The sequence below is a fragment of the Myotis myotis genome, unplaced genomic scaffold (assembly GCF_014108235.1).
Source record: "Myotis myotis isolate mMyoMyo1 unplaced genomic scaffold, mMyoMyo1.p scaffold_m19_p_62, whole genome shotgun sequence".
NCBI lineage: Eukaryota > Metazoa > Chordata > Mammalia > Chiroptera > Vespertilionidae > Myotis > Myotis myotis.
This window is the reverse complement of record NW_023416371.1, coordinates 89,677-115,817: the sequence shown is the minus strand read 5'-3', so window position 1 is coordinate 115,817 and position 26,141 is coordinate 89,677. Positions and strand designations below refer to the sequence as shown.

Sequence of the window (26,141 nt, the reverse complement as noted above, 5' to 3'; positions counted from 1 at the left end):
AGCACATGCTGGGGAGGTCCTGGCCAGGGAAACAGGAAATAAGCCACAGAGATAAAGGGCTAAGGACCGGGAAAATAGAAGTACAACTGTGTCTATTGGCAGGTGACATCTCTAGAAAATCCAAGGATTCTACAATAACAAAAACTCAGAACTAATAAGTGAATGTAGCAAGGTTGTAAATATAAGATCAACACACAAAAGTCCATTTATTTTCTAGATATTAATAGAGAACAAATGGGAAATGAAATCAAATAGGCTATTTGCCAGCATCAAAGCCAGAAAATATTTAAAACTAAATTTTACAAATGACGTTAAGATCCCTACCCCAAAAACTATAAAAAACAAAACACTGAGAGAAATTAAAGACCTAAAAAAATGGACAGACTATGTTCATGAATTGGACATCTCAATATTAGTAAAATGTCATCTTACCCCAAATCGATCTATAAATTCAATACAATTGCAAACAAAAATCACAGCAGAATTTTTGTAAAAAATGTCAAGCTGATTCTAAGATTTATATGGAAATAGGCAAAAGGCCCAAAGTTGGTCTTCATCAAAAAGGATAAAAACAAAGTCTTCTCTAAATCTAATCCAAAATTAGTCATCAGAGGAATGAAGTGCAAATGAAAACACAATAATCTACCATTTCACATCCATTAGAATGTCTAAAACTACAAAGACGAACACTATCAAGTGATGGGAGAATGTGGATGGAGCAACCGAAAAGTGGAGAATGCACCACAGTACAACCCTGTTGAAAACAGAGTCCTGGTTTCTTTATTAAATATTTTTATTTTTAAGAGAGGGAGAGAGAGAGAGAAACATTAATGATGAGAGAGAATCATTGCTCGGCCGCCTCCTGCACATCCCCTACTGGGGGTTAAGCCCGCAACCTGGGCATGTGCCCTTGACTGGAATCGAACCTGGTACCCTTCAGTCCTCAGGCCAACGCTCTATCCACTAAGCCAAACCAACTAGGGCAGTCTTGGTTTCTTTAAAACTTAAACACATGCTTACAAACAACTCAGCCATTGCTCTCTCAGCTATTTATCCAAGAGAAATAAAAATATATGTTCCCCAAGAGACTTGCACATAAATATTCATAGCTGCTTTATTCACAGTAGCCAACAGCCATAAACATCCCAAATGTTCAACAAACAAATGGATAATAACACGGTGTAGCACCTTCATACAACAGAGCACTGTCAGCAGTAAAAAATAATGCACTCCTGCCCAGCTGTAGAAGACAGAGAACCATAATACTCCAGGTGGAGTCAGGAGTCAGAAAAGTGATTCAGAGACAACCCCAGGGGCTGGCATTCACTTGCTGATCCATTCTTGCCATGAATATTAGTGACTACTACTACGGGGTCAGGCATTGCCTTGGGAGAGACCAAGACCTGGTCCTTACCGAGCACATGTTCTCTAAGAAGACATCATCAATAAACAGGGTCATTATAGACTGACAAGTACTTTCTTATTATGCAAGAAATTCCACAATAATTCGTGACTGGGAGTCAATAAAAAGGTGGCAAAAACCTACTAGTGCAGAGTGACCAGGGAAGGCTTCGCTGAAGAAGTGATATCTGAGTTGTGTCATGGACCAAAGGGCAGATGGAAGAACCCTGGCGGACAAAAGAGAGAGGGCAAAGGTCCTCAGGCAAGAAGGAGGAAATGTGTCTGAGGAAATGAAAGGCAACCAGTGTGACCGGTGCTTAGCAAGCAAAGAGAGTGGGATGGGGTGGGTTGCAGTGTTGGGTGGAGGCAAGAAGGGCTCTGGGCAACCGTCTAAGACAACAGGAAGTCACGGAAGGATTTCCAGCAGGCAAGTGACAGGGTCTGCCACCAGGAAGAAGGGTTAGAGTGAGGACCAGTGAAGCAATGAGACCAGCTTGGAGGCTCCTGCAGTGGAGCTGGCAAGGGCTGGTGGTTACAGGACCACGACATTGCAGCAGGGACAATGAAAAGACCATTTTGGATGTACCTTAGAAGCAACACTGATGGAACTTGCTGATGCATTCACGTGAAAAATGAGAAAAAGGAAGGACTGGCAAATGGTGGTATCACTTACTAAGATGAGAAATTCGGGGCTGAACAAATCTGGGGAAAGATCAAGAATTTCATTTTAAGATGTGCACCTAGCCAGCAAGTGAACATGCCAAGGAGACAGTTGGCTACGTGAGCTTGGAGCTCAGGAGAGAGGCCTGGGCGCAGAAGCAAAGTCTGAGGTCCCCATCACATGGACGGTGCTAAAGCCAGGGGCCGCGGGAACATCTCTCAGAGGGAACAGAAGTGGACCCGGGACTGAGCACCAGGGCGCCACCCTTTCAGAACTCCTGCCACAGGCACAGAAGGAGCAGTGAGGTGCGATGAAGCACCCACCGCATTCTCAGGGCCCGGAACGCCCTCTGCACACAGAAGTCCTGAATGCACGAAGAAAGGAAGGATTAGGGGCCAGCCGGGGGGTTCAGAACGAGTCATCCCAAGGTGTGCCTTTGGGTATGCATATTGTTCTCAGCTAAAGACAACTTTAGCAATGGGATCAAAAGAAGCTTCTGCCCCTCCCTTCACTACCTAGAAAACCTGAATAAGGGGCCTTGCCCATAAGAAGAGCCGATCAGAGACCACCTCTTCTGACCTATCTATATGCCAGGACAAACTCTCTTTCCTGAACATGCGTTCTCCCTGCAACGGCCCTTTGAAACCCCGAGGCACCTCACCTCGTCCCTGTTCAGGATGTCTATATACCTGTGTTCCCTTTCAGTCTCGGAACCTCCTGCTTGTGGGGTCTCTGACTCTCATGCATGCCGGCTCCCATATGTATGTATTAAACTTGGTCATGTTCTTTTGCTAACGGGCCTCATGACTATTTGGTTATTAGACCAGATTATTATTGAGGACAGAGGAAAGGTTCTCCTCCCCTCTCCGCAAGCAGGGCTCCCTGGCCCCATGTTGCTGAAAGACGCAATGGGAGGAGCAGAGAGGAGCCCGCTGGCTTTCGCGGCAAAGGAACACCAAAGGTGCTGACTCTAGTCTAGAACATGGTCAGAGCCACTGGAACAAAATCAGGCACTTCCATTCAGATAGAAATCAAGGTGACGCCTGACTGCCAATCAGCCACAATCCCACGATGACTCACTCTGCCCACAACAACCCACAACAACCGCCATGACCCAGGGAGAAGCAAAGCCTGAGGTCACCATCACACAGATGGTGCTAAAGCCGGGGGCTGTCAAACCTCACTGAGTCTTCACATCAGCGGTTCCTGAAGTGCCAGACCTGCTGTCCAGCGAGGCCACAGCTGCTGTGGGAGGTGTGAGCCGGCTCCGCTGCCCCGCCTGGGGCATTCACCAGCTTCCCTACCTGAACCACGGACACCCTCGCAGTGCACTCAGCCACTTCCCACCCCTGACCTGGGAACTCTCCCCCCGAGACTCCTGCCTGCCTCCCCATCTACTGCCTCCCCCCCCGCCCCCGCCCCCTGGCTGCCACACCAGTCTTCCTCCTCCTGGTGCACAGCAGTGCTCAGCAAACGTGTGCTCCCTCCCACTACTAGAGAGGAAACAAAGAAATCGGCACAGACTCACCAGGGACAGTCAGCACAGACGGGGATCTTTCTGGCTGTTCACTCACACGGCTGCTGTTTTGAAACCAGACAATGCCGACGGGCTCCGGCGGGCCCACAGCCTGACAGGTGAGGTTGAAGGCGGTGTTTCTGGTGACGTTCATGCTCTCGGGCTCCCTGGTGAAGTAAGGAAGTCCTGCAAAGGAAGGGTTAAGGGAAGGAATGTTTCAAACCCACAAGCAAAGGCACAGCCTGAGGGGAATGGCAACTACTAGACCTTGGTCACAGGAGATTGCTTTCTACGCCATCTCAGGTCGGAAAGGCCAGGTCTCCCCTGAAAGCTGGGTGAGAAAGAGGACAGGCTGATGATCTACAGTCCGGCTCCAGCTCACTGGGGCAGGCTGGCAGGTTTTCCGTCTTCTTCACCCAGATAAACAGTAAAAGCCACGCCACGAAAACAGGTCTGCCTGCTTTCCAGGACCATCGCCTGTGTGTGAGGCTTTGAGATGGGTGACAGGAACTTTAAAATCTGTGCATGAGCCTAGGGCTAAATGCAGCCTCAGAAAAACACTGTAGACACAGTTACAGTCACAGCCAAGATCTCCAACTGTTGTTCCAGAATCAAGGCCATAAGGAAGGGCACTTCAGGAATGTCTCAGAGGAACCCAAATAGCTCACTTATTTGGGGCGTGTGCCAAAAACTTATCAGCTGAAGCTAACTGTCCTCACACATTCACACTGTGTTCTTTTGGGGCTGCCAACTCGCAGAACTGGTCCCTACAGGAATGATGTGGGAGTGGTAAATGCAAAACATTTTTTTCCTGCTTCAGTTTTGTAAAACTCCATTAGGACCTAATGGGTCCCTGCTCTGGGCATTTTTTCTGAGATTCTGACAAATAAAATGTCCTCTAAATATTTTTCCCAGATAAACAGCAGATGTAGGACCCCTCCCCCCGACACACACCCAGAGTGGAGGCCCCGCCCCCAATTCATGCTGACACATACTAGCTTGTCCAGTCTGGGATGGACCCGAGAACAAAGCTATAAAAGAGACTCCTGAGGGCCTGCCTCCCCCAGGCCGCCTGCAGCATTAGTGGGCACCAGGCTCCTGTTTGCAAAAGAATGGGTAGCAGAGGAGCCTTTTAGAGGAAGATGTTTCCAATTGAAAGTCCCAAGAAAGCTAATCACCTGCTCTACAGCCTGTGATGAGGAGCGTCAGGAGAAAGTAGGAAAGAAAGGTGTTCTGATGGTCTGCTCAGGGGAACCTCAGAGAACTAGGCGAGGATGCAGGGATCTCAGAAAGCAGCACCTGGGGGGTGGGGAGCGACCAATGGGGTGGTGACAATAAAGATGCTTCCTCCTTGAAGCCTTCCTTGCCAGGCCCTGCCACTGCCGAACCTGGAGACCCAGGGACTGGGCTCACCTGGCCTGGCTCACCTGTGCATCAGCTCATACTCCCCACTGGAGTTCAAGTGCCTCTAGGGTAGAGAGACTGCCTTGTCCTCATCTCATGTCTCACTTCTCACCCCCACTGAACCCATCTCATGCCTTGTCTTGTCACAGAACTGCCCTGAACCAACACCTGACAAAACCGAGGGCCCTGAAAGGAGTCCCAGACCGAGCTGCTGACCCTTCTAGGAAACACCCCCCCTCCCCCCTGTCTCACCACCCACAGACTCAAGACAAGACAAGATGCTGAGTAACAAGCAAATTGCCACCTGGCCAGGGAGTGGAACCTGGTGCCAGTACCAAGAGCCGGGTAATGGAATGCATTTGCTTCCTAAAAAAAGTCATCAACTTTTAAAACTGTAAATAACCTCAGGACAAGGAAGTCATACAATTTCAGTGCTTATAGGTCTGCAAGGTTTGCACAGAGTTATAAATGGGCCTGCCAAGCTGCAATGTTATATGCAAAGCAGTTAATACTGGCCGCTCTGTGGCCTCTGCACTTACCTTGTACCTCGACGTAGATGGGGTCAGACACGATCTCTTCACTGTTTATGTTCGTCTTACAGGTGTACGCCCCACTGTCTGACCGCTGCACCCTCATTATGCTTCAGAGAAAACACAGGAAGATATGCACGATGACTACCCTTCGAGCTTCTACTACAGAAACAGAGCATTCTTCAGCTTCTCTGTCAGATGCTGTGATGCTAATCTCACATATCGACATGGCTAGGTCGCGGTGCCCAGATATTTGGTCTAACACCGCTTTAGCTGTTTCTGGGAAGGTATTTTTCAGATGAGATTAAATTTAAATCAGCAGACTCTGGCTACAGCAGATGACCCTCCACAATGAGGGTGGGCCTCATCCAGTCCGTTGAAGGCCTGTGAGCAAAGTCTGAGGTCGCCTGAGGAAGAGGAATTCTGCCTCCAAACTGCCTTGGGACCCAAGACTGCACAGTCGGCACCTACAGCCACACTGGCCAAGTCTTTAAAACAAATTACTCTGTGCTGGTTCTTGTCTTCACTTCCACGGTAACCTCTATATTGGAGCGCAAATTTGTAAGTTTGTTTTGGGTGGTCATCATAACTAGGGGGCCTCATGGCCTTTAGGGGCCAGAAGCAACTGTTCCATATCCCAAATGACCTTCTGAGACCGGAACCCATTCCATTTTACACACACACATGTATTTTGTCTGGTTTTAACACCCACCTAATTTCCCAGGTCTGTAATTACCATGAAAATGGGGGGCGGGTGGGTGGTGGCTGGTGAGAGAGCAGCAATGGCCCTGGCCTGTCTGGAACTTTGCACCATTTGGAAAAGGGATCACTGACATCCAGGCTGCATCTGCAACTGCCATGTGGGGGGTGGGCAGTCGGGGGAGACAGGGTGCAAGTCTCTGCAGACCTGGTGTGGCCATGCCCCACTTAACAAGTTCACATTCATATTCTTTTATTATAAATCACCTTTCTTTTGTTCTTGTATTACATTTGGACAATATGTTATAAAATCTCTGACATTAAGAGGTGGCCTTGGCTCTAAGAGACTGAGAGTCCTGCTTTCCACCTTCCCAGCGTGTTTACAAACAGGAACTGCTCAGCATACATGACACCTGCACTGGGCCGGGTAGGAAGGGTGAGGGGAGGAGGGACACTTGGAGATGCTCTCCCGCAGAGGGGTCTCTATTGGCCCAAAGACACTGATCTCTCCGCTCCTCAGACACAGCAAAGATGTCACTGGGGAAAAGAGAAAACCATGGCGGGGTCCACCTGCCTAGCAGTCTGCACCCCAATACAAATTATTTATCCAAAGCAAAATAAAACCCATCCCTCAGCCTGTCAAAGGCCGAGGCTTAAAGCTCAAAAGAGAAAGGGGGGCAGGCAAGGGCAAAGGGGGCCCCCACCGACCTAGGCAATGATTAGCAGCCACCTAGGGCGAACAGCACCATCCAGGCCTTGAGGAGCCACAGTCTCCTTGGGTCAGAACACACACTGGACATTTTAAATATAACTTTTCACCTTAGCCGGTCTGGTTCAGTGGATAGAACCTTGGCCTGTGGACTGAAGGGTCCTGGGTATGATTCCGGTCAAGGTAATGTACCTCAGTTGCAGGCTCTTCCCCGGCCCAGACCCAGGCCCTGGTTGGGGCGCATGCAGGAGGTAGCCAATCGATGTGTTTCTCACACATTGATATTTCTCTCTGTGTTTCCCTCTCTCTTCCACTCTCTCTAAAAATCAGTAGAAAAATACCCTCAGGTGAGGATATATATATATATACACTAGAGGCCCGGTGCACAAAAATTTGTGCACTCGAGGGGGATGGGGGGAGTCCCTCAGCCCGGCCTGTGCCCTCTCGCAGTCTGGGACCCCTTGGGAGATAACGACCTGCTGGCTTAGGCCTGCTCCCGGGTGGCAGAGGGCAGGCCTAATCCCTAGGTGCAGCCCCTGGTCGGGCTCAGAGCAGGGCTGATTGGGGAGTTGGGGTGCTGCCCCCTGTCATGCACAGAGCAGGGCGGATTGGGAGGTTGCGATGCCACCCTCAGTCACGCTCAGGGTAGGGCCGATTGGGGGGTTAGGGCACCGCCCCCTGTCACACTCAAGGCAGGGTCGATGGGGAGGTTGCGGCGCCACCCCCTGTCACGCACAGAGCAGGGCAGGGCAAATCAGGGGTTTGGGGCACTGCCCCCTGTCATGCACAGAGCAGGGCCCATCAGGGGGTTGGGGAGCTCCCCCCTGTCAAGCACAGAGCAGGGCCCATCAGGGGGGTTGGGGAGCTCCCCCCTGTCACGCACAGAGCAGGGCCCATCAGGGGGTTGGGGAGCTCCCCCCTGTCACTCACAGAGTAGGGCCGATAGGGCAGTTGGGGCACCGCCCCCTGTCACACACAGAGCAGGGCGGATCAGGGGATTGGGGCGCCGCCCTCTATCACCTACAGAGCAGGGCCGATCAGGGGGTTGGGGTGCTGCCACTGTCACACTCAGGGCAGGGCCAATGGGGAGGTTATGGCTCTACCCCATCACACACAGAGCAGGGCCCGTGGGGTGGGGGGGGTTGGGGCGCCGCCCTCTATCACCCACAGAGCAGGGCCAATCAGGGGGTTGGGGCATCGCCACTGTCACACTCAGGGCAGGGCTGATGGGGAGGTTATGGCTCTACCCCGTCACACACAGAGCAGGGCCCATGGGGTGGGAGGGTTGGGGTGCCACACCCTGTCACACACAGAGCCGCAGGGCGATCAGGGGGTTGGGGAGCTCCCCCCTATCAGGCACAGAGCAAGGCCGATCACGGGGTTGGGGCACCTTCCCCTGTCAGGAACAGAGCAGGGCAGATAGGGAGGTTGTGGCCCCGCCCCCTGTCACACACAGAGCCTCAGGGCAATCAGGGTTTGGGCGCTGCCCCCTGTCACGCTGATCCCGGTGCCGGGAGGCATATTACCCTTTTACTATATAGAATAGAGGCCTGGTGCATGGGTGGGGGCTGGCTGGTTTGCCCTGACGGGTGTCCTGGATCAGGGTGGGGGTCCCTACTGGGGTGCCTGGCCAGCCTGGATGAGGGGATGATGGCTGTTTGCAGCTGGTCACACACCCTTCAGGGTGGGGGTCCCCACTGGGTTGCCTGGCCAGTCTGGGTGAGGGGCTGAGAGCTGTTTTCAGGCTGGGACTGAAGCTCCCAACTGCTCCCTTTTTTTTTGTTTTGTTTTGTTATTCTGGGCCAGCTTTAGCTCTGGCTCCAGCTCTGAGGCCTCAGCTGCTGAAAACAGGTATCTGGTTTGTTTGGGTTCTACAATCGAAACTCTGTATCAACTCCAGCTCTGAGATCCCCGCTTGCTGAAAGCAGGTTTCTGGGGTTTTGTTTAGCTTCTGTATTTGTAACTATGTTTCAAACTGCAAGCTTAGAGGCCGGCAAGGCAGGTGGGGAACGTTGCAGTCCTCCATCACTGAAGCAAGCAAGCCTCATGTTCAGTTTAAGCTGCCTGGCTGCTGGCCGCCATCTTGGCTGGCAGTTAATTTGCATATCACCCTGATTAGCCAATGGGAAGGGTAGCGGTCGTACGCTAATTACCATGTTTCTCTTTTATTAGATAGGATGTATGTATAACTTCTCTCCAATAAAATCATTTTGCAAATCCTATTAGCTTATGCTAAACAGAGCAACTCAATTCCATGTCAAGAGTGGCGTCAGTCAGAAGTGGGGACCCAGGAGTGTGACTGTCACCTGTCACCTGCACTTCCTGATGTGGCAATCTGAATGGCACCCCACTGACTTAGGTGTACTCTCTTCCCCTTTCCCCTCACTGCTGTGTAGGAGAACATTAAATCTGGAACACATCTGATGAGTGAATATTGGATCTGGGAGGACCCAGGATTAAGTAAAGACTAGATCTCTCCATGTTTGGGGGCAGGAGCTGAATGTCTCAATAAAAGACAGAAAGAGATCTCACAGGACAAATATTTCCAAATAAGGGGCTGATGCTCCCCTGATCATCTGTCATGGTGACAGAAAGGGGCTGAAGAAAGAGGGAGAGAAGTGTGTGTCTGGAGTGGCGTGCTGCCCATTGTGAGTCATAACGAGTGGTTGAATGTGCATAGTGGTTTCAGCGGCTCCTGAGACCTCCAGTCAATCTAGTGCATTTTCAAGGGAAGCTAAGGTCACAGCTACTGCAGAGAAGTTCTTGCCAGACAGTTCACAAGTTCACTTTAAAAGAGGTGTCACTTTTTTCAGGCAAAGCCTGGGATTCTACAAGTGAATGACAAGATCTGACAGGCTGAGGACACCCGTGCCTATGAAGACCTGGCTCTGGGCCTGGGACCGCAGCACTGCAGCAGCAGGCTTGCCAGATGACTCAGGGAGTTGGCAACCAGGGAGAAAGTGACAAGCAGAGAGGGATACAGGGCAGGGCCCCAGGGAGCAGCTCAAGGCAGATGTGGAGCACACCTGTTCAGAGGCACAGGGAGCCCCAGAAACCACCAGGCACAAATAACATGTTAGCATCACACCCTGGCTGCAAAAGTCTAGGAGTACCTTCAGCCGACCAGTGAGGAAAATTCAGGTTAGGACTAGAAAAGGGGGGCAGAAGGAACATGATCCAAACTCTGTCTTCAGCCATTTGTGGATGAAGAAAAAAAAAGGGGGGGGGGGTCCTATATGTTAGGATGGAAGAAAAGGCCTTTCTTTGCTGTAGCCGTCCACAATTTGTGGGAAGCACCTGGCAATTAAACCCCAAGACTGTTAGCTCCTCTGAGTCCAACAGTCCCTCTGTTCAAACTGAGGGACAAGATAAGCTACTTTCAAGGCTACATTCTTGCATACCCTTCCTCCCTGCTGGTATACAACCCAGGGATAATTAGTAGAAAGTTCCCTTCCCCCTCCTCTTCAAACAAGCCTTTTTTTGAACTCTTCATAACTTTTGCTCTAAGAATGTTTTACAGGCTTTAGAAACATACTGGTAAGACCCCTCCCTAGGACAGCTGCCCGGATTGTCTCCTGAAGAACTAATAAAGTCAACCCCTCTGATGTATGCTCAATTTCACCTAGCAACAGCAGCAGCCCGAAAATCCCCCTCCCTTCCTGTCCCTGGGGGGCAGCTTCTGTTTCTTGCCCTTGCATTGATTAGCAATGTACTGGCCCTTTCCCTTTGGGGAAAGTAAAATAAACTATCTATCTATCTCTTCTCTCAGTTGAGAATTCTTTCACAGCTCACATCACCTGCCCAAAACCTAACACTATGGAAAGTAACCTTACAGGATGTTCTGATTCTAAATTCCTACTAACTGGCAGGTCATGGTGGGTAGTCTTGCCCCAGGCATATAACGTTTTTTGTAAAAGCTTTATCTTTGTCTTAAGAAAGCCATGTCTATTGTTTCTGTGCAGCTGGGTTATCACACCTTTGAAATAAGCTGTAACTGTCCTTAAGGGAACACATGATCTTGTTAACTGTCCTGTAATCCAATCCTTGCCTTGTTTCTCCCACCTCACCCTGCCTTCATGTAATCTTTCTTCTGTTCCCTCCTTAATTTCAAATGCTTAAAAAGAGCTGTAAAACTGTTATTCTTGGGATCATTTGAGATCTTGCTCCCCAGTATATGTTGCCAGTTTGGCTCAAATAAATGCTTATAAAATTTCTCATAGAGTTCCAGTCAAGATGGCAGCATAGGTAAATGAAGTACTCAAATCCTCCCACAACCACATCAAAATTACAACTAAACTGCAGAACAACCATCATTCAGAACCACCTGAAGTCTAGCTGAACAGAAGTCCTACAACTAAAGAGATACAGAAGAAGCCATATTGTGACTGGTAAGAGGGGCAAAGACCTGGAACGGGCTGGTCCCCCACCCACTTGTGATGAATAAAAGTCATGAGGGATATCTCGGATGTGGAGGTCCCCCCCTGAGGAGCGAGGGGTCCCAGACCCACAGCAGGCACCATAACCCAACATTCCAGTAACAGGAAGAGAAGTCCCCATAAGTTCTGGATGTAAAAACCAGTGGGGATTGCGGCTGAGTGGGATGGAGGGCTGCTGGAGTCCCAGATATTCTTTTTAAAAGGACCCACCAATGGACTTACTAGGACTCACTCGCTCTGTGCTCCAGTGTTGGGGCAGCAGGGACAAGGAGGGAAGAACTGAATGTCTGGCATCCGTGTGAGAGCTGAAGAGGCAGCTTTCTCCCAGACAGAAGTGCTGGCAGAGGCAGCTGCTCCTTGTCTGGACTCTCCCTCACAAAGCCAGCAGGTGGGAGCCATATCTGAGTCTCCATCAGCCGGGTCAACCCTGCTCTCCCCCACCCTGGTGATTGCCTGAGGCGCCGTCCCACCCAACGTGGGGCCCACCTAAGCCACTTCCAGTGGTTTCCCATACAAACGGCCTCTCTTGGATCATGATTTGGATTTTCCTAAAATCTTTCAAACAAGGAGCATCTGGCCTCTGGGGATCCTATATGTCTTGCTAAGTGGCCCCAGGCCCAAAACTAGAGGCAGGCAGCAGCAGTGTGCAGCTTGGCTTCTCCTGGACACCTCTAAGCCCAACACAAAGCAGCCATCTTCAGACAGCTTTGTAGCTTTTGCCAGGTGGCCCTGGGCAGGGCACAGGCAGTGGCTGACCTTGGCCTGCAACTCCTGGGAGGCCCCAGAACCAGTGCACCCAGTGGACAGCTTCAGGTCACACTGGATTACAACCCAAGCACCTTCACAAGTGACTCACTCAAGGGGTGGACTTGGTGGGTACCAAAGCCCCAATGAAGTTAAGTTTTGCTCTGTTGAGGTTAGCTGCTGTACAGTAGCTCTTCTGCTATTGTCCCAGCTGGTCCTCCCAGCCAATAGGCCTGGGGGGAGGTCAATCCTTCTCAGTGAGGTGCCAACAGTAAGCAAGGCTCAACTACAACAGAAGGGTGCACAGAGCTCACATAGGGTAAGGGGGAGGGGGACACCTGGAGCCCCTGGCTCAGGTTACTGTGGAGGCTGGCCGCTAGGTCCTACAGAACACCTGTTACATAAAGCCACTCTACTAAAACCAGGAGACCTAGTAGCTCTAGCTACTACATAGAAACAAACACAGAGAAGCAGCCAAAATGAGGAGACACAGAAACAGGTCCCAAATAAAAGAACAGGAGAAATATCCAGAAAAGGAAATAAATGCAATGGAGGCAAGGCAAACAAACTAACAAATACAGAGTTCAAAATAATGGTTATAAGGATGCTCAAGGAACTTAGTGAGAACTTCAATAGCATAAAACAAACAAACACATGTGGAAACCATAAAAAAGAACCAGTCAGAAATGAAGAAGAAGAAAAAGATTAAAAATGTGAATAATAAAATGGCAATAAATACATATGTAACAATTACCTTAAATGAAAATGGATGAAATGCTCCAATCAAAAGACATACAGTGACTGAATGGATAAGAAAACAAGACCCTTACATATGCTGTCTACAAGAGACTCACTTCAGATCAAAAGACACACACAGACTAAAAGTAAATGTATGGAAAAAGATATTCTGTGAAAACGAAATCGAACAAACAACAAGTTGAGGTAGCAACAAGTCTGGTACTCATACCAGACAAAAGAGACTTTAAAACAAAGGCTATATAACAAGAGGCAAAGAAGGACCCTGCAATTTCACTTTTGGGTATTTATCCGAAGAAACTCAAAACACTAAATCAAAAAGTCATATGGTCCTAGCTGGTTTTGCTCAGTGGATAGAGAGTCAGCCTGCGGACTGAAAGGTCACGGTTTCAATTCCAGTCAAGGATACATGCCCAGGTTGCAGGCTCGATCCCTAGTGGTGGGTGTGCAGAAGGCAGCTGATTAATGATTCTCTCTCATCGTTGATGTTTCTATCTCTCTCTTCTTCTCTCTTCTTCTCTCAAATCAATAAAAATATATATATTTTTAAAAAGGCCATATGCACCCGTATGCTCACTGCAGCATTATTTACAATGGAACCTAAGTGTCCATTAATAGATGAATGAGCCCTAGCCAGGTTGACTCAGTGAATAGAACATGGGCCTGCAGACCAAAGGGCCCTGGGTCGATTCTAGTAAAGGGCACATATCTTGGTTGCATGCTCCTCGCTGGCCTAGGCCCTGGTTGGGACTCATGCAGGAATCAAGCAATCGATGCGTTTCTCTCACATCAATGTTTCTCTCACATCAATGTTTCTCTCTGACTTTCCCTTTCTCTTCTACTCTCCCTAAAAATCAATGGAAAAATATACTCAGGTGAGGATTAGAAAAAAATAGATGAATGAATAAAGAAGTGGTGTATATATAAACAATGGAATATGATTCAGCCATTAAAAAAATGAAATCTTGCCATTTGCAACAACATGGATGGACATAGAGGGTACTATACTGAACGAAATAAGTCAGACAAAGGCAAATACCATATTTCACTTATATGTGGCATCTAAAAAACAAAATAAATGAGCAACCAGAACAAGAACAGACTCACAGATACAGAGAACACTTTGATGGTTGTCAGATGAGAAGGGAGCTGAGGGCTAGGTGAAAAGGTGAAGGAATTAAGTACAAATTGGTAGTTACAGAAGTCATGGGGATGTAAAATACAGCATAGAGAATATAGTCAATAATAACAACTCGGTATGCTGTCAGGTGGGTACTGGATTTACTACGGTAATCACTTAGTAAGTTATATAATGTCTAATCACTGGGTTTTAGACCTGAAACTAATATAATATTGTTTGTAAATTGTAACTGAAAAATAAAACATTATTCAAAGTAAGAAAAATTCTCTGCAGGTTTGAATGTTTGTTAACTCGACACATTCATGTCAGGAAGAGCTTAGCAATGGTCTGGGGAGAAGGACCGTGTGCTGGCATTAATCATTAGCAAGTCCACGTCCATTGTATCTATAGCACAGGACAGATTTTTCACAAATAATCCTGTGCTACTCTAGACAACCCAGGAAAGGTCCCCATGCTGAAGGCAGGGTAGGGTGGGCTGGAGACAGGAAGGAGTGGTATCCCGAGGCCCGCCCTGTCCCCAGTAGAAACAGCAGTCCCAGTCTCCATGCAGGCTCAACGGGAAAGGCTCTGAGTTCAGAACAGCAACTGAGGAACAGTTCCAGAAAAAGTGCAGATTCAAGAAAATGCCCAGTTCTGGAGATACGGGTCTTCCCTCACCAGACCCCATGGTGGGCAGCACAGTGGGAGAGGAAAGACCCAATCAGGGGCTTCACCAGGAATATCACGACTCTGTGATCAAGTGGAGACCCCAAAGCTTGAGAAGGAAGAAGAGCAGATCATTCACACGTGAATCAGATTAGCACTGGACTCTGCAAGAACAAATCTGGGAGTGAAAAGGCAGGAGTACATCAATGACTTTCAATTATTTTCCTTTTGAATTCTGCATCAGGCCAAACTACTTCAAGGTCAGGGTAGGGAAAACACGGCATTTTCAGAGATGCAGGTCCCAGGAGGCTAGTGGAGGATGGGCTTAATGCCAAGTGAGGGAGTGAAAGCCAAGCAGGGGCCTGGGCTCCTGGGAGCAGGGGCTGGGAGTCAGAGGAGTGAGGGTCCCCACGAGGAGCACAAAAATGGCTCAACTGGACCCCAGACCAGAGCAGGAGAGGGGATGGCTCTAGGACAGGCGTTGCCAAGCAAGAAGTCAGAGCTGATAATCTTTTCACTTTCCAAAGAAATGCCTGTCTTCCGGTAGAGCTTCGAGAAGAATGCATGATTAACACTTAGAAAATTAAACAAAGAGGCAAGGAAACAATATTAATTTCAGGAAAACAAAAAATGCTAAGATATAAACATGATTACCGTCTATGACATGATTCAGCTGAAAACAGCATTTATGTGGCCCCAATTATGTGAGCTGTGGGTACTGATTCACCCCAGCTGTGAGTAACACTCTATTAGATTAACATACACACGGGGGCCTGGCACACACACAACACAAGCACCGAATGTCTCTGGAAAGATACTCAAGAAATGGGTGACTCAGGCACCCACTGGCAGACATTTGGGGGCTGGAATGGGAGAGAGAAATTTTAGAGTTGAAATATTCTACGACATGTATTCCCTGCTTTAAAAAAGGTATAAAAGTCCCATGAGATTTTGGTCAAGTAGAAACATCTGAACCAGGTAGAACAACAGGACCCATACAGGTTGACTGTGGCGTCTAGACAGGAATCACCTGGGCAGACCACAGGGCCAGCAGCTGCATAGCCCGTCACACCAGGGCAGCCTCGCCTGGGCTGGCCCCAGGACAACATCCTAAGGGGACACACAGTGCCCCTCTGTCCCTGGGACCTGCCCAACAGAGCTGACTGCTCAGAAATGGCTCATATGTAGCAGCTGAGCTCTGGGGCCTCTTCAAAGAAATACATATGTTGTACGTTTCCACTTATATGAGGCCCCTAGAATAGAGAAATAGAAAATGAACATAGACTAGAGGTTACCAGGGGCTGGGGAGAAGGCTGTGAGTTAGATTTTCATGGGCAAAGAGTTTCTGTTTAGAAATGATGGTGGTGATGGCTGCACCACAATGTAAATGTACTTAATGCCAATGAAGTATACACCCAAAAAGGGCTAAAATGGTCACTTTTATTTGTGTACATGTTACCATGATAATAAAAATGAAAAAAAAAGTAAATAACACAACGACGCACTGGTAGGTGTCCTGTTTGTACCTGTCACAGATCAAATGGTGCAGGTGGCATACCACGGGTCACCTGTGTGCAGTCTTGTATATGTTGAGCTGAAGGAAGTCTGATTATGAAGCACGTCACAGAGTGTCAGGGATCTGGGCCTAATAATAACGTTTCCAGTTGATGGTTTGACTTAAAAGATTATGTCTTTATTTTCTATATGTTTTGCTGCTCTCCCATGTACAGTTCCATTTCAGGGCCACCAAAAGCAGCAGGGGTGAGGGCCCCACAGGGCAGCTGTGGGCAGGGGGTTATCAAACACCAGCTGCTCAGGGCCCAAGGAACCCACAGGGATTCAAACTGACCTTTACATCTTCACACACAAAAAAATCCACTAAGAAAGCGAAGTCCTCCAGCTTTAGCGATGGGAACCACCACAATTCCCTCGACTGCACAGAAAACCAACCACAAAAACATTCCCTTCGCCACAAATCGCAGGTCACTAGGTCTGCGGGACCTCCCGGCCACAGGAGCACCAGCTCCCATTTTGCTGAGAGCTGCCTCCCAGTCCCTGGCCCTGAGGGCCGGTGCCCCCCTGGGATGCTTTGCCTGGTGGGGGGAGGGGGGGAAGCAGTGGGAGGGCTGTCACCCTACGCCAGACCTGAGAGCTAACTACATTCCAGTGGGGCTATGATCCATTGGAAAGAGACCCACCATGCAGACTGTCGGGTATTAATCTACACTCTGAATGCACCTGTGGAGCTGCACAGGCAGAAAACAAGACTGTTTTGTATTGAGGAGGCACTAGCGTACCATTTACATAGAAAGAGGAAGACCACCTACCTGAAGGACGCAATCACTGCTGTAACTTCATCGTCGGGGTAAAAGTGCGTAACCGCATGATGTGCCCCAAGCAGCTCCTTCCCATCTTTCCACCAAGAAATATGGGTGTCCTGGTACGTGTTAGGTATGCTGATGGAGCAATTGAACTTCACGTCATTGTGTTCAGATGGCTTTATGTGGCCAACCGTGTGATTAAATGCAAGAGGCGGCAGGCGCTTGGACCTGGCCGACGGCACGCTTGGAAGGGCTGCATTTCCTCTGCGGAGTCTTCTTCGGGGCAGGGTTGGTGATACCACCACCGAGGGCTGGGCCCCAAGGGAGAGAGGAGAGGAGGATGGCACAAGGTCAGCCAGGCCGATGGGGAAGGGCAGGCGGGGCGGGGTTTCTTCCCTCACCTCAGCGAGAGCTGCAAAACAGAACAGTGATTTTTAGCCTTTTAAATACTGGTGTTGCTCTAGCTGGTTTGGCTCAGTGGATAGAGCGTTGGCCTGTGGACTGAAGGGTCCTGGGTTCAATTTGGGTCAAGGGCACATGCCTGGGTTGCAGGCTCCATCCCCAGCAGGAGGCAAGCCAGTCAATGATTCTCTCTCATCATTGATGTTTCTATCTCTTTCTCCCTCTCCCTCCCTCTCTAAAATCAATAAAAATTTTTAAAAAACCTGGTATTCTCCAAGTAGGTTCTCAACTTATGAGGCCATTGAAAGGGCGAGGGCTATGCCCTCCATCTTGCCCCGTACCCTCCATGTTGGGGCAGCCGCCATGTGCTCAGGAGAGTACCTTTTTCCCGGAAGCCCAGGCCCCTGCTGGCCACGCCCAGGATTTCTTTAAACTAACCAATGACAATCAAGGGACGTGCGCGCCATAGAGATGACCACATCCTGTGTAACAAGACCCGACTTGCGCCTGGCCAATTGGCAGGGCCCACAGTCAGCTCCCCTCCCCTCACTATTAAAGCCCTGATATTCTCACGAGCGGCATTCTGCTTCCGGTCGCTGCATCGGCCAGGAGGCAGGGTCGAGTTAGCTAGCTCAATACAGGACCCTCTGCTTTTGCATCGGAATGGCTCCCTGGTGTGGTTTTTGGGGATCTTGAAATCTGGGCATAACAGCCATGACGAGGGAGAAGTGGGGAATCCTCAGTGCCCTCGAAACACATATTTCTCATTCATGTGCTCACTCAACACCTTCTAAGGAACCCTACTGTGGACGAAAGGGGCCACATGCTAACCTGACCAGCTCAGGGAAGGCCTGCATGGCAGTCTTGCAAACTCAAAGACCTAAAGCCACCACAAAGGATGGTCTGAAATTAAACTTTAACTAAAAGCAGTTATGGTGGGTGGCCAACTCCTAGGCCAATACCTTTCCTAACAAGGCAAACCTTTACCTTAACTGAGCTTATTCTTTTTGCGTCTAAGATAACATATCATTGAAATGTCAGGGTAGCCCTAGCTGGTTTGGCTCAGTGGATAGAGCATTGGCCTGCAGACTGAAGGGTCCTGGGTTCGATTCCAGTCAAGGGCACATGCCCAGGTTGCGGGCTCTATCCTCAGATGGGGAGCATGCAGGAGGCGGCCGATCAATGATTCTCTCTCATCACTGATGTTTCTATCTCTCTCTTCCTTTCCCTTCCTCTCTGATATCAATAAAAATATATTAAAAAAACAAAATGTCAGGGTAACTTGTAACTTCCCTTTTTTCAGACCCCTCAGGGCACAACCAAATGCCCTGGGCTCCAGGACAGATACCACATGTCATTATGTTAATTGTTGACTATTAACTATCCTGTACCCACCTAAGTAAAAGAAGTACCTGTCTATAGCAGGGGTGGGCAAACTTTTTGACTCGAGGGCCACAATGGGTTCTTAAACTGGACCGGAGGTCCGGAACAAAAGCATGGATGGAGTGTTTGCGTGAACTAATATAAATTCAAAGTAAACAATACATAAAAGGGTACGGTCTTTTTTTTCAATAGTTTTATTCATTTCAAACGGGCTGGATGCGGCCCACGGGCCGTAGTTTGCCCACGGCTGGTCTATAGTTTTACTCTTTATCCAATCCCAGAGGTTTCCCCGCTTTGCTTTCTCCCGCCTCTCTAATCTATCACCAATGGATTTCATGTAACCCACCTACATCCCCTCCTTTGATTCTAATGTATAAAAATAGATGAAAAACCGCCATTCTCGGGAGCATTATCCCAATCTGTTGAGATTCTGCTTCCTGGCAATTGTTGACAGTTTGGCTCAAATAAACTCACAAAAATTCTTTACAGTTGTGAAGGTTTTTACGCTAATGTTACGCAATATACTCCCCCCAGGGGTGTACGAGAAACTGTCCTCTACCCTCAAGGTTCTTCTGGCTGGACTAATAATCAAATAGACATGAGGCAAATTAATGAGACAATAAACAAATTTAACACATACATATGTATGGGACCCGCATACATGAGAGTCAGAGACCCCACACGCACGAAGTTCAGAGACAGAAGGGAACATGGGTATGAGAGGCCTCCTGAGCTAGGGACGAGGTGAGGTGCCTTGGGGTCTTCAACGAGTTATTGCAGGGCGATAAAAAGAGCACATGTTCAGTAAATAGAAGTCTGTCCTGCCCTAGAGACAGGTTACAAAAGGCTATGGCTGATCACTTCTTATTATGGGCAAGACCTTAATTCAAGTTCTCGGTTGTGTAGGGAGGGGCAGAAGTTTCCCTGGAGCCTAGAGGGGGCTAAAGTTGCCTTTAGCTCAAAACAATCCACATAGCACAGAGGCGCACACCCCCAATGAAAAAGATTTGTTGTGACTCACTCCAAGTCCTTCAAACCCAACTCAACAGGATGGCGGGAAGGGCACAGCCCCAGGAGATCACTGTCTATCTGCCCAGTCACAAGAGTGTCCTGCAGATCTGGCCGACAGCCTTGAGAGGCTGCTACTGGTCACAGAGACCTATCCCTGGGTGAGGGGGTGGGGATCAAAGTGTGCTCAGGCCACCAGCTACAGAATGACTTGGAGCTTCTAGCAAAATGCTTGCCAGCTGGAATGGATCTAGAAAAGTTTTCATTTAATCTGGCTCAAAAGTATTTCTAAAAATATAGGTTCACAATAGTTGCACTTTTAGCTTTTTTAATGGCATTTTTGGAGCATATGTTCTGTGCTGGTTGCTATGTATTCAAACATGTTTACCACGATTCTGGTGAAACAGGCAGTGGGGAGAGATGCAGGCCTCACATTCTGTGGGTGGTGACTGGGGGTTTACCAAGGGCCCCATCCCTGCTCAAGGGCTGTACCTCCTGTCACATTCAGGATGTTGCATCCCCTGGGCTCCTGAGTGCGGGTGTGCAGAGTAGGGTGGTCGCTGCTAGGGCTGTGCCAGATTCAGTGAATAAGAATGCACGGCGCCAGACGTGACTTGGGGTGGTGAACACACGATACAATATATAGATGATGCATTACAGAATTGTACACCTGAAACCTCCATAATTTCATTAACTAATATTACCCATACATTCAATAAAAATTAAAAAACAAAAAAAAGAACAAGAAAATAAAACAATTTAAAGAAAGAATGCATAGCAACAACTAGAACTTGTAATTCACATCAATAGCAAATCATTTTTAGCCTAAGTATCCAGCTAATAAAGAAAAAGAAAAGTACCCAGCTGAGCACGTATTTGGCTAATGGAGCTACTACAAGCAGGAGTTCCAAGGACAGAAGGAGGCCCCTGAGAATGTATTCCTCTGCCCCCTCCCTGCCAAGTCCCTCAGGACTGCACTCACGCCTCGACTGAAGGCCACAGCTCTGGTCACTGAGCCCTGTCCGCACGCCTTTCTCCCACACCAGGTGCTCTCTCCGCCCCAGGGAGAATGCCAGGGTGGAGGAGAAGAGGTTTCACTGGGAGGAACCGGAACACTTGCTGCTGGTCCCCACATGGAGGTCTCAGTGGGGGCAGGGCCCTCTGCAGGCGTGGTGGAGGGCACTAGGGGTCAGCCTGGAGCAGCCAGCCAGACAGATGAGTGTGCTGGGGCTGCAGTGTCCATTTACTCCAGGGAGAGGAGGTCAGGGTGACTGGACCGCCAGGCAAGCCTGTTGGAGTGTGGCCTGTGCTCTCAGTAGAAGAAGGCAAAGCCCAGGCCCTGGGTCCCCCCAGGCCCCGTCTTTCTCTGGTTTGAGGTGCTTTCTGCAGTAGTGAATGCTCCTGCTATGTGCCTAAGCCACGTGCACTCTATTCTACAGTCCTCGAAGCCCTCCCGGCCCACCTCTGCCTCTTCCATTGGCAAACCTATGTTTGTCAATTCACGGAGTTCCAGGGCCCTAGGGAGCTGGGCTTTCTCCAAATCCCCATTTTTTATTTTTCTTTAAATATACGTCCCTTTTATAGAAGGCAAAAAGTAGAGCGAGGAAAGCTAATGATACTTACTTTGATTTAATTTATTTGAAAACATTTGACCTTTCTAATTATAAAGGTAACACAGTGTGTTGTGAAGAATTCAAATATAGGGTATCCCCCTCCCCCCAAATGTATACATAATAGACTAATGGACTGCAGCTAGCCTGATGCAGCCCTGGACCTGCTACAAATGGAATGGAAACTTTGGACCCTGGCTTTGCTTCTAGCTTTACTGAAACCCCACCTACACTTCTTCTATGACTGGACTCAGGGAAATGAGACTTTGGAAACCCACGGATACAATTCCACGCAAATAAAATCACTCATTCTGTGCGGCTCTCGGAAAATTCTTTCTCTCAGGGTATCATGAGGACTCTACTCCCAGCCCCCAGTGGGGAAAACGACACCCCGCTTCGTCCAATAACAGCGGCAGGAGGATTGGAGCAGTGGTGGCCAGAGGTTGACCAGCAGCTCTGCAGTTAGAGCCCCCAGCTCCTCACCCTGAGCCATGTCCTCAGGGGAAGAGCTTCAACCTGTTCCCCTGCCAGGGTCACAGTCCCTCGCGGAGGGAGAGGATGGATGTACAGGACCCCAGCACACGTGCAGGTCCCGGCCGATGTGGGAGCGAGTGCCTGGATCACCAGGGAGGTGTGTGTTAGACAAAGCACAGAGAACGGCGACACTGGAGCAGGGTAACTGCTGGCCAAACCTGAGAGGGAAAAAATATGCTTCCAGCCTCCAGCCAGAGAATCCGGGCTCCGAGGAGCCTGTCTGGGGCTGGCCTCCACACCCTCTCCTGGCAGGAGTTCCCTAAGTTCCCCGAAGACTCGGATCTCAGGCCAAGGAAGGTGCAGGACGCAGCAGCTGCTGAAGGCTCGGGGCCCAGAGTAGCAGGTGCCATGGCTGCGCTAAGCGGACTCCTGGCCCCGGAGCCTGGGAAGATGGAGAGTGCCCTCGGGTGTCAGGTGCCCTCAGCCTGCTGTCCAGTCCCGTGAACTGAGTGGTGGGATGAGGGCAGGACGGAGGCGCCCGCCTATGGGGCCTCCTCCCTGCTCTTTCTCAGACAGCAAGGTGGGCAGAGGCAGGAGCATAACTCTTCAAAGTTCAGCCCTAACATCAGTGGGGGAGACCGTGGAGAGGGATGTTGAGGGGGCACTGCAGGGGTACGGGGTGTCTTTGAACTCCCAGGGGTTCTCTGCTTCACCAGTGGAGCATATGAGCACAGAGCAGGATGGCAGATGGGGGGGGGAGGGAGGGCGCACTGCCCAGTGCCCCAAGCTTGCTGCCTGCCAGGCTGTGCTGTCCAGCAGTGCAGTAGAGAGGCCCCTTCTGGGGTGGATCAGTGTTTACAGAAAGGCTTTTGGCCTCTGGAATCCCATTTATGTCTACACCCCAGCCCCAGGAGAGACCCTGCCTGGATTGGTGCCTGCCATTTGCGTCTTGTCCCTAGGCCACTCCCCCGTCCCCGTTTGAGGATTCCTCCCTCAGCCCCTCTGGCTGAAGCCAAATCCAGAACAAACTTTATGCAAAAGCCAGGCATTCTCCACGGATAAAGAGCAGCGACAATAACGTATGAGAGAAAACTTTCTAAAAACTTTTAACCTGAGATCACGTGACCCGAGGTGCCCAAGTGATACCTGGAGAGATTAAGCTCAGCCACCTGGAGCTCCTTAGCTGGCCTGACAGGGGCCTCGAGGTAAAGGAGTGTGGGCTGCCTGTGCCTGAGAGGGCACAGCTGCAGGCGGTGGCAGGGCTGACAGTGAGGACAGGGACAAAGCATGGTCCTGTCAGATTTCCCCCAGGGAGCCCAGCAGGCCCAGGGCTGCCAGATAAAAGGAAACAGGATGCCCCAGTACACTTGCATTTCAGGTCAGTTATGACTGGGTGGGATGATATACTCAGTCAAATAAATCTTAGTATCACTTTGCAAAAATAGCCCTCGGGGTTCACCATTGGCCCTCACAGGCTAGGGCAAGAGCGGGTCTGGGGGGCACACAGGAACCATAGCACATCCCTTAAGCCAGTGGTCTGCAAACTGCGGCTCGCGAGCCACATGCGGCTCTTTGGCCCCTTGAGTGTGGCTCTTCCTAAGCCTTAGGAGTACCCCAATTAAGTTAATAACAATATACCTACCTATATAGTTTTAAAAATTTGGCTCTCAAAAGAAATTTCAATCGTTGTACTGTTGATATTTGGCTCTGTTGACTAATGAGTTTGCCGACCAGTGGCTTAAGCCATCCCCCCCACCCCCCCACCCCCGAGTCCTCACCTGGAACTTGTGAAGTGCTGGGACCTCTGAGCACAACCCACTTGGCACATTGGCTTTAAAAAAAAAAAAGAGCAGAGTCCCACCTGGGCCTCTCACCAGGCCGCCTGCACCCACTTCAGCAGTGGGAGCCCCAAGGGCCTCCAAGGGCCTCAGGCAGCCCCTCATCATCCCCTTCAGCCTGAACCCCACTTTTTGGCGTGGGCATCTGACATTTTCTTGATAGAAGTGCTTTGCAAAGAAAGCTCCCCAAGCAGGCTGCAGCCCCCAGTGCTTTCTGCAACCAGAAAAGAGAGTTCCAGAACCTGACTGACACCCCACCATCCCCTCCAAGCTCTCAAACCCGCAGAACACCAGCATCTCCAGGGGAGGTTTTTAAAGCTCCGGTCCTGGGCTTCATGCACAGCTGGAGTTCACTGGCCAGCGGTGCAGCTGAGCATCAGGCTTTTAGGAAATCTCTTCTAGTGATTCTATCATGCCGCCAGGACCAGCTCCCCTGCTCTAGGGAATGAATCAGATTGCCTTGGCTTGGGCATGCCTGAGGGTCCGGCCTGAGAATCCCCATGCAGAACCAGGTTTGAATGCACGCGGCTTAGGAGTGTGGTGAGTATAAGAACTTGGATCAGACGGGCAAGGTGTACTAGTAGCCCCAGGTCAGCCCCACGGAGGCCAGAGGCAAGTCACCTGTCCATCTGAGACTCAGTCTCATTATAAGGTCAGACAGGTGACACCTCCGTATGTTTCAGAGGTAAGAGCAGAAGTGTGCACACAGAACACTGTGCACGATGCTTGTTGTGCACAGACATGCAAAAAAAAAATGGCAGTTACTATGTTAGAACGTGAAACACTCGATCTGTCTTATTTCAAAGGTGCCACTAGTCATGCGTGGACTATCAATGCTGAACATATGGAACCGATTATGCCTTAGGCTATTCAGTCTTCAGTGAAACAGGAATATGTGTTTACTTAAGCGAGGGCTTCCTTCTCCTTCCCCGCTGGCAGCACACCAAGTGTCAGAGAAAGGCACTGACGGAACACTTTCTGGCCCGGGTCCTGCAGCAGCTTCCCTGCGGGAGTCTGCGGCTGGTTCTCCCCGAGGGCCAGGCACGGCCTTCCCAAGTCCCAGGAGCGACTCTCAGACTCCAAGTTTATTTCCTCCAGAAGCCACACCCAACACGTATGCCCTGGCTCACAAACACCTGAATTCCTAGTCATAAAAAGTCATTCTTTTAAAGAAATAGTATTTCCTTTTAAAATGTGACCATCTCGGGAAGAACAAACACCTTAGCAAGAACAGTCTGTCTTTCCTAAGTGACAGAAGGCAAAGAATTACCTCTAAAAACAGATGAATTTTTTCCTGTCCCTCCCATGAAAACACCAGACATTGTATGTAAAACAAACATTCTTTTTAAAACCCTGAAAACTGGAGAGGAGGAAGATTGACAAAGGACCTCGGAAGCCAAGAGCACCATAAAGATGAATTCCCTGGGTTTTCCCCTTGGGAAATGCTAATAGGCAGAGACCAAAACCAAACAAACAAACAAACAAACAAACAAACAAACCCAAGCAAGTCTGTTCTCTCGAAGGGCCAGGAAAGGGGTAGCTCAACAAGACAGAAGACTTTTAGATAATAAGCGGCTCTCCTCTATGGCTCCATCCCGCCGAGGCCAGCAAAGGTCAAAGGGAAGCCTGGACTTGACCCTCACCAGGCTGTGAAGGGGTGACAGCAGTTCCACGGGGTGGTATCAGAGAGGGCCACGTGGAGAGCTGGGCTGTCATCCCCACTGGCTGGTGTTAGTCAAGACCCAGTGGGGAGCTTGAACTTCCACACCCACCTGGCATTAATGAGGCATCCGCCTTGTCCCCCCTGGGGTGGTTATCAGAGTCTGGGCTTTCCCCACTGCCCAGTGAGGGCATTCCTTCCCCTCCTCTGATGTCAGGGGAAGTCAGGTAGGGAACAGTCAGAAAGTAACGAGGCTCTCCTACACCTCCCAGCGAGGGAGGTAGCAGGGGTGGCCTTGCAAGCAGCCAGAACTCGCACCCCACCTGTGACCAGCAGTGACCAGGATGCTCCCACACTCAGAGGTGGTCAATGGAGGCTGAGTTGGGACCTATGCTGCCTCCACCAGGCAGTAAGAGGCAGCATAACCTCCTCCCCTACCAGAGCAGGTCAGAGGAAACCAGATAAAATAAAAGACTTAACTAAGAGTCGAGGTCTTATACTACCCAAAATGTCTAGGTTTCAATAAAATATTTTGTCTCAGTGAAGTATCAACACCAAGATGACAGAGAATTATCTGAAAAAGCTTTTTTGTTGTTGTTGTTAATCCTCACCCGAGGATATTTTTCCCATTGATTTTTAGAGAGAGTGGAAGGGAGAGAGGGAGGTGGGAGAGAAAGAGAGAGAGAAAACCATCAACCAGGGCCGGGGATCAACCGGTAACCCAGGTACTCTTCCTTGACTGGAAATTGAACCCGCAACTCTTTGTTGGGCAGGCCAACACTCTAACCACTGACCTATACCAG

The 26,141-nt window shown here is 49.6% G+C and overlaps 1 protein-coding gene across 1 annotated transcript in view; it reads right to left on the bottom strand.

The window, feature by feature from the left end:
• MERTK (MER proto-oncogene, tyrosine kinase) overlaps window positions 1-26,141 on the bottom strand; it is a 100,036-nt gene that overhangs the window by 60,984 nt on the left and 12,911 nt on the right. The window contains exons 2-4 of the mRNA XM_036315859.1: window positions 16,970-17,375; window positions 5,522-5,622; window positions 3,591-3,764 (exon numbers count right to left, since the gene is read on the bottom strand). Of these exons, the coding sequence (XP_036171752.1) occupies window positions 3,591-3,764; window positions 5,522-5,622; window positions 16,970-17,375 (681 nt within the window). The remainder of the gene's footprint in view (window positions 1-3,590; window positions 3,765-5,521; window positions 5,623-16,969; window positions 17,376-26,141) is intronic.